A 12,941-nucleotide genomic window follows, 5' to 3' on the forward strand; every position below is an offset into this window, starting at 1 on the left:
AAGGAGAAGAGAGAAGGAAGCGCTTCAAGTTCTTTCCAATAGGCCCCCGAATTATCTAAAAATTGTTGAGTTGTAATAGAGATATTACTTTATATTCAGTGTGTACTCACTTTGAAAAGACCTGCCATTGAATAAATTATCTTGTGAATGGTCTAAGGAGCTATGCGTGCATGCTAAGTTGCTTCAGTCAAGTTTAACTCTTTGCAGCCCTATGGACTGTAGCCCACTAGACTTGTCTGTCCATGGGATTCTTCAGGTAGGAATACTGGAGTGGGTTGCCATGTCTGCCTCCAGGGGATCTTCCTGACCCAGGGATCGAACACGTATCTCCTGCATCTCCTGCATTGCAGGGGAATTCTTTACCACTGAGCCAACAGGAAAGCCTAGGAGCTATGGTCAAATTCAAAAAGTTATTTTGTTTGAGAAACAGAGATGGCATGTATTATCTGGGGACTCATCATTGTTGCCATTCTTTTGAGAGAAAAATAAGAGATCTCAGTTGCAGACCCATGGGCTGTCAAGTTCTGATGCTCTTTACAGGTCAGAGCACATTGACTTAGGTGGGGACACATATGATTGAAATTCATGGAGGAGCTTCTTCAAATCTCCTTGATACCTTCAGGCAAGCAATATGGTTTCCAGAAATGTAAGAGGACCATAACCAAGCAGTTCTTTGTTTTTGAGATAAATCCCCAATCTAACCATATAGTTTGATGATGTTATTAAGAGCTCCTCAAGGAAATGGCAACCCACTCCAGTATTCTTGCCTGGAGAATCCCATGGACGGCGGAGTTTGGTGGGCTACAGTCCACGGGTCTCAAAGAGTCAGACACGACTAAGAGACTTCACTTTCACTTTCAAGAAAAATTTATACTTCTGTGGGCTTCCTTGCTGCAAGACTTATCCAGTCTTAAGCCTGATGGAGCTTTGTCCCAGGTTTCTAATAATCAAATCATAGTAAAGGCCTGAGGTTGGTTGTCACTAGATTCAGAGCCACATCTTGCCACATTCAAAGAGAGAATATGCTCATTTTGAGCTCGTAGTCTAAAAAACACTCAGTTCAAAGAGAGTGAAGCAGTTTTCTTTGTGGAATTTTCACCTGTATATTGTGATAGCCACTGTTTTCCCAGCATTTCTGGATTTAGACAAGAGAGTAGAAGATGCAGCATAGGTAATGTAATTCTTGTGACTGGAGAAATCTATCAGAGGAAAAGAAAGATTCTCTGAGAGTATTGGGCCAGTTATAAAGCTATGAAGATATATTACATTCTGTTGTCAGAAGAGTGGAATCTACTGTGTAAAGATGTCAGCCAAAGGATCTGGTATATTACAGGGATATAAACCAGAATTACCCAGAAGCAAAGGATGACATTACCAAAGCCTAACTGACTCCTGGACATTGGAGATATCTGTTTGCCAAACTGCATTTAGGTTGAACTTCCAAAGATTTCATTTGAGGGAAGCAGTGTTAGAGTTCAGGTTCTGTGAGGCGGTTACTTTGTTTTTCAAACATTTGTATTTGACCATATTGCTATTTTCCTTTTTTTTTTTTAAATGTCTCTCAACTGAGTGAAAATGTGAATTTTAGTATGAGCTGAAATTACCTCACTGCTTTGTCCTATGGAGTTCTATAATTTTGAATAAGGCTCCTATAGGGTTCAAAGTACTAGAAAATACAATAAAGAGATCAACAATGTCAGATGTGCAGATGATACCACTCTAATGGCAGAAAGTGAAGAGGAACTAGAGCTTCTTTTTGAGGATGAAAGAGCAGAGTGAAAAAACTGGCTTAAAACTCAACATTCAAAAAACTAAGATTATGGCATCCAGTCCCATCACTTCATGGCAAATAGATGGGGAAAAAGTGGAAACAATGCCAAATTTTATTTTCTTGGGCTCCAAAATCACATGGACAGTGACTGCAGCCATGAAATTAAGATGCTTACTTCTTGGACGGAAAGCTATGACAAACCTAGACAGCATATTAAAAAGCAGAGACATCACTTTGCTGACAAAGGTCCACATAATCAAAGCTGTGGTTTTTTCTGTAGTCATATACAGATGTAAGAGTTGGACCATAAAGAAACCTGAGTGCCGAAGAATTGTTGCTTTTGAACTGTGGTGCTGGAGAAGAGTCCCTTGGATGGCAAGGAGATCATACCAGTCAATCCTAAAGGAAATCAACCCTGAATATTCTTTGGAAGGACTGATGCTGAAATTGAAGCTCCAATGCTTTGGCCACCTGATAGAGCACACTCATTGGAAAAGACCTCATGCTGGGAAAGATTGAAGGCAGGAGAAGAAGGAGACAAGAGAGGATGAGGATAGCATCACCAACTCAATGGACATGAGTTTGAGCAAACTCTGGAAGATAGTGAAATTCAGGGAAACCTAGCGTGCTGCAGTCCAGTGGGTCACAAAGAGTTGGACGTGACTTAGCAACTGAACAGCAGTCACAGCTTCCTAACACTAAGCATTAGAAGACTTCTAATGTATAAACATTCAAAATTTCTGAATAATTACATCAAAGATCACTAGAGTAAAAAAATAGATCAGGGAAGACTTATTAAATGTCAGGAGGCTCTATTGCATAGCAATCAGTAGACTACTTTCTGGAGTCAGATGTCCTGATTCACAGCTCTAACAGTTATCAGCCATGTGATCTCAGGCAAGATAGGTAACATCTACAAGCCAAATTTAACTTCCCGAAAAATAATGTTTCCACGTGAATATGAGGATTAAATGAAGTGGTTTTTGTTACAAAGTGTGTAGTATGTAGTAAGCACTGAATTAGAGGTACAATTATTACAAAGCACTGAAGTTCATTCAACCTTGTAAGAGGCTCAAGATTCCAAAAAGAAAAGAAGCAAATAAATAAGTGCTGTTTTAATTTAGAATCTGTAACTTTCCTCCACACACATAAAAAATATCTGTGTCAAATGCTCCCTTCTGCATAAAGTCATTCTTGTATTCCCACTTACCCAACTAGAAATGACTTTCTCTGTTGATCTCAACATTTTTAAACAGAGATTACTTCCTTGCTTCAGCATTTCTCATAATGAAGCCATGTATGGCTTTTATGTTTTTATCTAATCTCCCCAACTAAATTATAAGTTCTGTGAGGGTAACTACTACTTATAGTCATATTTTTAATCCCAGGAAAATCCTAATACAAATAGACATTGAAAATTTTGTATTTAATTGAATTGTAGATACATTTAAATTACTTTCACTCCTATTTTCTGTAGTATTTGCATTTTGTATCATAGTGAATTTCTTGAATAGAACATGTGCTATGTGTATTGTATGTCTGTGTTAAAATCACACTGAGAAAAGCTATGTGAATTTTAGAATGGCCATATCATCTCTAGATAGTATATTCATTCTGGAAACAGCTCAATATGAACACCAATTTTAAAATTCAATTTGAATCCAACCTAGATAGCATACTCAAAAGCAGAGACATTACTTTGCCAACAAAGGTTCGTCTAGTCAAGGCTATGGTTTTTCCTGTGGTCATGTATGGATGTGAGAGTTGGACTGTGAAGAAGGCTGAGCGCCAAAGAATTGATGCTTTTGAACTGTGGTGTTGGAGAAGACTGTTGAGAGTCCCTTGGACTGCAAGGAGATCCAACCAGTCCATTCTGAAGGAGATCAGTCCTGGGATTTCTTTGGAGAGAATAATGCTAAAGCTGAAACTCCAGTACTTTGGCCACCTCATGCGAAGAGTTGACTCATTGGAAAAGACTCTGATGCTGGGAGGGATTGGGGGCAGGAGGAGAAGGGGACGACAGAGGATGAGATGGCTGGATGGCATCACTGACTCGATGGACGTGAGTCTGAGTGAACTCCGGGAGTTGGTGATGGACAGGGAGGCCTGGCGTGCTGCGATTCATGGAGTCGCAAAGAGTCGGACACGACTGAGCGAGTGATCTGATCTGATCTGATGTGTTATTATGACTAATGATCTGTTGGGTATTGAGTCTTAAAATGATTTTAGATACATTAACTTACACAGGTTAGTGAAATGACAATATTTTTGTTATATGTAACATCTGCTGCTACTGCTGCTAAGTCACTTCAGTCGTGTCCGACTGTGAGACCCCTAGACGGCAGCCCACCAGGCTCCCCCGTCCCTGGGATTCTCCAGGCAAGAACACTGGAGTGGGTTGCCATTTCCTTCTCCAATGCATGAAAGCGAAAAGTGAAAGTGAAGTTGCTCAGTCGTGTCCGACCCTTAGCGACCCCATGGACTATACAGCCCACCAGGCTCCTCTGTCCATGGGATTTTCCAGGCAAGAGTACAGGAGTGGGGTGCCATTGCCTTCTCCGATGTAACATCTACATTTAGGTAAATTCAGGTGTGTATATTATTACTTTATTTTCATAAATGAATTTTACTGTGCTGACCTTTGTCACTGGTGTAAAACCAGTTTCACATATATGTGAAGATGCAGAGCAAGCAAATTATGGCATTCAAGAGAAATTTTTGCCAGCTACCACTATAAGGTCATCTGTTCTATATAGAATGTACTATAATAATTGACATCCATATTACTATTTTTTAAGAAATGTTAAAGGATGGAGTTTTCCTTCAATATTTCTTTCTTTTTTCCATTTTACTGTTTAAAATGCATAGATACAAAAATGATTATATTTTGATTAAAATTATTATGTGCTAATATTTTTAGTGAAAAGAAAAAGAAAAGGGTGCATTTGGTTTCAATCCCAGCTATTGTTTGAACTGTCATGTCACATGAACAATGACATTTTATCTGAGGATATGAGGATAGCATTGAATCTGACAGATTGAATATTCTGAACATCATACCTGAAATGTCTGCATTTCACTATATGTGAAATAAAACTTGGAATTCATTCACACTTACATCCTGACATGCTCTTCTCAAACACTGGTATATAATATTGATTTAAATTCTGTCATAATATTTCCCTCCTTATTTTATCAATTATATGTTTAAAATGTTGGAGGAAGTTTTAAAAATGGATAGGCTGACTGGTGGGTTGGTGGTTGAGTCCTTAGGGGTATGTGAGTCAGGGAAAGGGTAAAAAGATTGACATTTGACCAAAACTGGATATGGCACAGCAATCGTTAACTATTTATTGAGATAACCTTATAGGATATTTGCTCCTTGCTTCATTCACATTCTCTTTTGTAAAGAGCTGTCAAATTAAAGTTAATTCTTCTGTGAGATTTCAGGAAAGGCATTTTAAAAGACTTTTCTTAAGATCACCGTTTAGTTGATAATTGTATGACCAACTTTAAGTTGTGTGAAAAAAATTAAAGTAATGATGAAAAGGAATCAATATTTGTTTTCAAAGTGTATCTTGCTATCTTAATAAACATTTGAAATATTCCAAACCAAATAAAACACCATGATAGAAAAATCAGTAAAAAAAAAAAACAAACAAAAAAACAGCTTAAGTTTCAGTAGCTTTCCATTTGATATCTAGTCTCCAGTTAAATGGGGCTTCCCAGATGGCTCAGAGGTAAAGAATCCACCTGCCAGCATAGGAGACATAAGAGATAGGGGTTTGATCCCTGGGTTGGGAAGATTCTCTGGAGAGGGAATGGCCAACTATTCCAGTATTCTTGCCTGGAGAATCCCATGGACAGAGGAGCCTGGTGGGCTTTAGTCCCTGGGGCCACAGAGTCAGATACAACTGAGCAACTGAGCACATACACACACTCTACAGTTGAATGGATTAGGTTGACTTGAATGATAACAGCAGAGGAAGGCTATCCTAGCTTTCCTGATCTGGTCATTCATTCTTTGAATCATTTATTCGAAACACTATCTTTAAATGCTGAAATGAAATACAAAGAAAAATGTAAAATTCTTCCCCTAAACTTCACAGTCCCAAGTGGTGCATGAAAATAGAGGACCAAGGAGAAGCGGACATTTATGATAAAATATAGTAAGAGAGCCTTGTGCTAGGGAAAGCAGACAGAAGTCCCCAACTCTGCAGGAGGTAGGAGAAAGATATTTTCACAGAAAACATGTCATTTAACAGTGAGAGACTTTTTTTTGGGGGGGGGAGGGGTGCTCCAAAATCACTGCAGATGGTGACTGCAGCCATGAAATTAAAAGACACTTGCTCCTTGGAAGAAAAGCTATGACCAATCTAGACATGCATATTAAAAAGCAGAGACATTACTTTGTCAGCAAAGGTCTGTCTAGTCAAAGCTATGGTTTTTCCAGTAGTCATGTATGGATGTGAGAGTTGAACCATAAAGAAATCTGAGCACCAAAGAATCGATGCTTTTGAACTATGGTGTTGGAGAAGACTCTTGAGAGTCCCTTGGACTGTAAGGAGATCCAACCAATCAATCCAAAAGGAATCAGTCCTGAATTTTCATTGGAAGGACTGATGTTGAAGCTGAAACTCCAATACTTTGGCCACCTGATGCAAACAACCAACTCATTGGAAAAGACTCTGATGCTGGGAAAGATTGAAGGCAGGAGGAGAAGGAGACAATAGAGGATGAGATGGTTGGATGGCATCACCGACTCAATGGACATGAGTTTGAGTAGGCTCCGGTAGTTGGTGATGGACAGGGAAGCCTGGCATGCTGCAGTCCATGGGGTCGCAAAGAGTCAGTCACAACTGAGTGACTGAACTGAATTTAAAAGTAGTAAGAATTTTCCAGGAGAATCCATGGGGTAGGCACTGAAGGCCAAGAGAACAGCGTTCACACCTGTGTGCACTGGTACATTTGAAAACTGGAAAACTGTCTTCACCCTTGAATTGCTTAGGACCCACTTCTTCATTTCAGTGGATGCTGTGAGTAAAGGACAACAGAGGAAAGCAGATCCTGGGTTGTGCAGTTATTTACGTTTGTTGAACATTACCATACTGGATGTTAAACTAAATCTTGTTAGGTCCTTCCTCTACCCAGTGGGTGCCATCTAATTAAGAGGACAAGCAAGACAGGGATAAAAACAGCATCAAATCAATCAGCAGCTGTCTTTAAAGGGCCTGTAGCTATCCATATAGAGATTTATAGATTAACTGCAGCTCTTTGAATTGCACTGGAAAGAAAATTGGCAGCAGCTGCAAACTACACAGAGCAGATTTATTTTGCTTTAGGCAGCTGAACTCAAGTAGGTAGGCTGCCCGTTCTGGTCTCTCCGATATTTAATCATGTCCAAGGGTAGCCCCAGTTAAGACACCCATTTGTAATCCAGCTGTTTTCTAGGCTGCCATCAGTATGCATAAATTTATTAAAATCTCTAAAATATTCTGATTCTAAATAATAAAAGTGGAATTTTATACAATTGGGGGAAATTCAGCCAGGAATTTGTAGAATAAGGTATCTATTACTGTAATTCTAAAACCTTAGTGACTGAAATCTCTCTGTCCTCTGAAAAGTTATTGGGAATAATCTTTATAAAGTTATTATAGAGCTATAGTTAAAGGTATCCAACTTTGTGCTTGTTTAACACAGGACATAGAATCATGAAATGTTAACCTTTTTTTAAAAAAATAAGGAGCATCTGATTTTAGTAGTTAAATGTTAGTCTAATCTCAACTGCATATGTCAAAGGCAAGTTTTTTTCAAAATTAGATATATTACTGTTATGTTATTTAGAATAGTATCTATGTTGTTTGAAATACCAAGAATTCTAAAGTGAAAAAGAAATATTTCTTTTTGCTTTGATTATTTATATCATGGTGAATTAATGGCTTAATTAATGTAATTATATTAAAATACAATTTAATTTTAGACCTGAATAATATTTATGCAAGAGCCTGGGTGATCCGTGTGAGTATGAGGCTGTAGGGATTTCAGATCGCTGAACTAACTCGTATGCATTTCCTTATCTGTATTTCATTTCCTACTTGTCTTGATTCTAGTGTTAGATCTGTTTTCTTTCTCATATTGACTGTAGTTATTCCTCATGTTTACATTTTTGCTGAACACTGAGCTAGAATCCTGAAGTTGCCTGTTATGACTGTGAATTTGTGCAGGCCCCTGAAGCACTCTGAGCCACCATTGACTTGTCTTTAAACTAGTGATAATGACATCGGTTCTTCCTCTCTCATAGCAGAGCTGGGGGTATCAAGTGATTCAGTGCTTTTGAAAGTGTCAGGTTACACACAGTTAAAGAAGGTATCATGTTGACTGTATATCAAAAAGTTTGTGTTTGCACATATTATAAAGGCAAGTTTGTCTTATTTAAGAAAAGTGTGACCTCCTTTGCAGAAAGAGGCAACTTACGAAGAAATGCCAATACCCCCAACAGTTTGCATGTGTATCTTTATGTTTGCAAGTGTGGATGTGGGTGTTAACTGCATCTAATTCCCAGGGCTTCAGTTCCATTATCCTGCAGGTCAGGATTTGTGGAGCAATACAGTCACACCTCCTTTCCTATCATCCTTCCCTTACTACAGGAAAAAGTTAGGTGGCCGATTTATATCATGAGATAATTCCCCAAATATTAACCACTGAGACTAAACAGCTGGCTGTGGTATCTACTTCTGAGAATTAATTCCTATCCTTCCCTGTCTGCTCCTCTATTCATTCCTACTATTCATCTGCCTTTTGTCCAAATCTTTTTGTGTTCAAAGTTTGTGGATGTATGCACTATGTATGTACCTCAAAATACAAACTCTTCTTTAATAGATAATCTGTGCATGTTTTTGTTGGAAAGAAATACCATACAATAACAAAGATAAAGGTACAATTTAAAACACAGTGTCTTTGAAAATCTATCTTTGAGTAACAAAACTGTGTCCTCATTTCAGAACATGATGAGTGTGTCACGAATCAGCACAACTGTGATGAAAATGCTTTATGCTTCAATACTGTTGGAGGACACAACTGCGTCTGCAAACCAGGCTATACCGGGAATGGAACTACATGCAAAGGTAAAAGATTTTAAGTGCTAATACCTCTTCCATTAGGGATGATGCACTCCATCTCTCCTCTCCACCCTTTTTCATCACTGTTACCTACCTTCTGGGTGTTTCCCACAGCCACTGAGAACTTCAAAGTGTAGCTCACGTTCTTCCTCTTGGATCACATCAGTGTTTAAGTGGCCAGCTGTTCATCAACTCTGGTTTAATGTTCCATGACCTCAACCGCAGTGGTTTTGCACTTATTCCTCTCAAGCAGACCGTGGCCGTAACCATACCCTAGGCACTTTTGTACAGAACTGCTCCATCTTTGAAATCTAGACTTTAAATTTCTATTGTCTGACCCCAAGTCCCTTTGCTTCCAGTTTTCCCCTTCTGTTCTTTTCATAGATTTTCATCTTTAACCTCTCTGATCTTTCCTTTTCATCCAGTTTTCCAGTCTCCTCCCAGGTTCATATACTTCTTTTTGAGTCCAAACATTACAGCTGTATTTTTTCAGCAGTACCATCAACCCATTTGTTTTACTACCATGATTCACTGTAAAATATCTATTTGGGATCAGTCAGACTGTTTTTCTTCTCTGTTTTCTCTCTTGAGCTGTTAGGTACTAATTAACTGGGAATATTGGGTTCGTATGTATTGTCATCTCTGATTTTACCTGAGAATTATTTATCAATAATTCTCAGATTTTCATTTGCATCAGTGGACATTCCAACTAGTCTCCCACCATCCATTAATTCTCTCTTGCACCCATGCTCTCTTTTTCCTTCATCAGATGAGCTTACCTCCTAGTTCACAAGGGAAATAGAGGAAACTATTTTGGAAACTGTTTTGGAAACTCATACTGACTTCCATAGGATAAAGTCCATATTCCTTATTATGTCATATAAAACTTATGATTTGTCTAATTTAGGCATTTTAAGCTTCAAAACTGCCCATTCCTCAAATATGCTGTCATGGAGATTACTAAAATTAATTTTATTTGATGCCATGTATATGGGAGACAGGAAATAACACTAAATGATTATTAATGCAGTGGCCTTGGAGCATGAGTCTAAGGCCTGTTCTACAATAATACACTGGATACAGACATGGATGAGCCAGAGGATTATTCTGATTGTAAAAGTTATGGAAATCCATAATTTAGAGCATTGTAAAGATCTACTCATTTAGGGGTCCAAATCCCACAAAGATTTCCTCAGAATCTAGACTGATCCAGAGAAAAGCTAAATCCATAGCATAGTGTACCTGATCCCTTAGGACTTCCCCAAAGCATCTGGGTGTGCTGAGAGTTAAGATTTCATCTGGGAGCCCAACCTTCTCAGTCTTAGTTGTACTTGACTCCCACTCCTTATTCATATGAAGAGTAAAGTTTATAGTGTAAAGAATTCTTGAAGCCTTGAGTAGATGCAGATAGAAAGTTCTTTGAAATAAGGAGAACTTTCCAGGATCTATAAATTTCTTCTGGAAATTAGGACTATAGGTTATCAAAAGACTCTCCAGTCCTATGTGCCTTTCTGATGGGAATGTCAAAAGCTGGGAAGAGATATATTTTAGATATAGGATCTGCATCCTGTCCTCCGTCAACATGCTGAAATCTTGTAAATTACTCCAGTGAAGATATATACATGATATACCCTTTCTTTTTATGAGACTTAAATTCCTAATCTCTTTGCAAATTCCTGGTGACTAGGTATTGTTTTTGCCTAGGATGAAGACAAATTAGGACCTAGAATCAAAGAAGTCAAGTCAAGCTTCTTTTAACTCAGTCACAGAATCTCAGATTTCTACAGTTTACCTCTCTGAGAAAGTACATCCTAACTAACTATGGGAAGCATGTGCCAGAAAATTAGAGAAAAAGCTTTTGCTTGAGGCCTGGAAAATGCTGGTGTGGTTCATCCATGACAGACCTAGCCAGGCTGAGGGAGTAGCCCTAAGCCTTACAGAAACAAAGTATAAATTGAGGTGGAAACAGAAGTTTCTAAGGGTACACAGTCTTACCTACCTTGTTTTTCCCACTTTTTTTTTTTTTTTGGAAGCCAAACCATCTCAAAACATCACCCTTGCAATGGCTTGAAACTTGGCTCCCTTTTCTACTCACAGAAAAACTCCCCTCACTCACAAAGCCACTCTAACACAACAGGCCATGAAGTTCCTTTGCCCTGGATCCTGACATATCCTTGGCGGGGGAATGCAAGACTCTAAGACCCCTTTGGCAAATTCTCATTATTGACTAATTCATCCCTTTAGGATGGATTTATAGCTTTTTGAAAGATGGGGCATTTTTCTAGTATTTTTTGACATTTTGGACAGTGTGAAGAATGATCAGAGCCTCATAGGATTCAATCATTTCTAGTTTCTGAGTCTCATTCTCTAGATGGTGGTTTGCTCTTTAGGTAACTGTTTAGGATAGTTGCCATTTTTTATAGTTTTAATTTCAAGATTTTTAGATTGTTATAATGAGATATAATACTAATTCTAATGCACTTACTGCTGTGTAAGGTTACTGGTTTTTGTTAAAAGAAAGTTCAGTATTTTCTTTTATAGGTGAAACACTTAACATCAGAAAGAGTATTGTTCTACAAATTGTGTTGAAGTTTCTTACCTATATGGAAAGTGTATTATAAATATGAAATTATAATAGGATGTATAATTGGATGTCAACATCTCCAAGGCAATAAAGAAAAGCTAGTTTGAAGAATCTTGAATTGTTTCCTTATAAAGTGCTAAAATCATGTATCTGAATTATTTTAGCATTTTGCCAAGATGGTTGTAGAAATGGAGGAGCTTGTATTGCCGCCAACGTGTGTGCCTGCCCACAAGGCTTCACCGGGCACAGCTGTGAAACAGGTAAGGATATCATACCGTCTTCTAGAAAATGAACTTTTATACCAATGTATGAAGTAATCCATGAGGAAAATAGTGTTTCAAGTAGGCTCTCAAAAGCATGGTTCTATTAACACGGAAGCTTAGGATGCAGGAGGTAGAAAGTTTCAGGGAGAGGTATTCACTGAATGTTTGCCCAAAGTCTAAAGAGGTTTTGCAGCTATTATAACTAGAAGCATATTGAACTTTCTCAGGAAAAAAATGTGTGGGATTGCCTAGGATTTTATGACTTCATAATTCATTTTACTCATTTGGAGCCCTGTGTTCCTGGAAATTATATGATAATATCAAAACATGGAGTTCAAGCTTCTGGTCAGCTCACTTCCTGGAATATACTACTTCCTACATCCACATTTGAGATGTTTTAATAAATTTTTACCTGGTCCACTTAATGTTTTTTCATTGTCATATATTTACAAAATATTTAAAGTTCTCTACTCCTTAATTTTTCCTCATCCAAGTCCATTCTGAACTTGCTCTTTCTGATAGAGACTAATACTAGAAGCTTTTAAAAATATTTAAATATATATATCTATACACAGTATATGGCTTATGACTCAAAGTAAGATGGTTTTGTCCATTTAAATATACCTTAAGAATTTAAAAAGTACATTGATTATTAGGTTCTAATTAAAATCAAGTCAGTAGTAGTTTTGGTTGCTTTGGGCTGTGTGCCTGCTGTCGCTTTAGTCATGTCTGACTCTTTGCAACCCTCTGGACTTAGCTCACCAGGCTCCTCTGTCCATAGGATTCTCCAGGCGAGAATGCTGGAGTGGGTTTCCATGTCCTCCACCAGGGGATTTTCCCAACCCAGGGATCAAGCCCACATCTCTTATGTCTCCTGCATTGGCAGGTAGATTCTTTACCACTAGGGAGGGCCACCTGGGAAGCCCTACTTTGGGTTAAATGGATTCTAATAGCAGGTCCTCACAAAGTCCGATTAATCTCCCAAAGAGAAAGCTGCTGCCACCAGTGATTGGTGGTCACTGCCTCCCATTGCTTTTCATAAATCTCTGTGCAATAGACGCAGTGAATGTCCCATCTCCATCCCTCTTGCAGTCATCTGGTTTAATAAACACATCAATCAAAATGTAAGACAGAAAATGCTCTGGTCCACTTGGGAAGTGAAAATTTTGCTGAATAAGTACTGCCACTATACACAGAAGGTTGCT

General features: G+C 38.3%; 1 protein-coding gene across 4 annotated transcripts in view; it reads left to right on the forward strand.

The window, feature by feature from the left end:
• NELL2 (neural EGFL like 2) overlaps window positions 1-12,941 on the forward strand; it is a 464,213-nt gene that overhangs the window by 354,676 nt on the left and 96,596 nt on the right. For all 4 annotated transcript variants that reach the window (XM_024991811.2, XM_059886477.1, XM_005206382.5 and 1 more), the window contains 2 exons: window positions 8,773-8,895; window positions 11,638-11,733. In XM_024991811.2, the coding sequence (XP_024847579.1) occupies window positions 8,773-8,895; window positions 11,638-11,733 (219 nt within the window). The remainder of the gene's footprint in view (window positions 1-8,772; window positions 8,896-11,637; window positions 11,734-12,941) is intronic.

The sequence above is a fragment of the Bos taurus genome, chromosome 5 (genome assembly GCF_002263795.3).
Source record: "Bos taurus isolate L1 Dominette 01449 registration number 42190680 breed Hereford chromosome 5, ARS-UCD2.0, whole genome shotgun sequence".
Lineage (NCBI taxonomy): Eukaryota > Metazoa > Chordata > Mammalia > Artiodactyla > Bovidae > Bos > Bos taurus.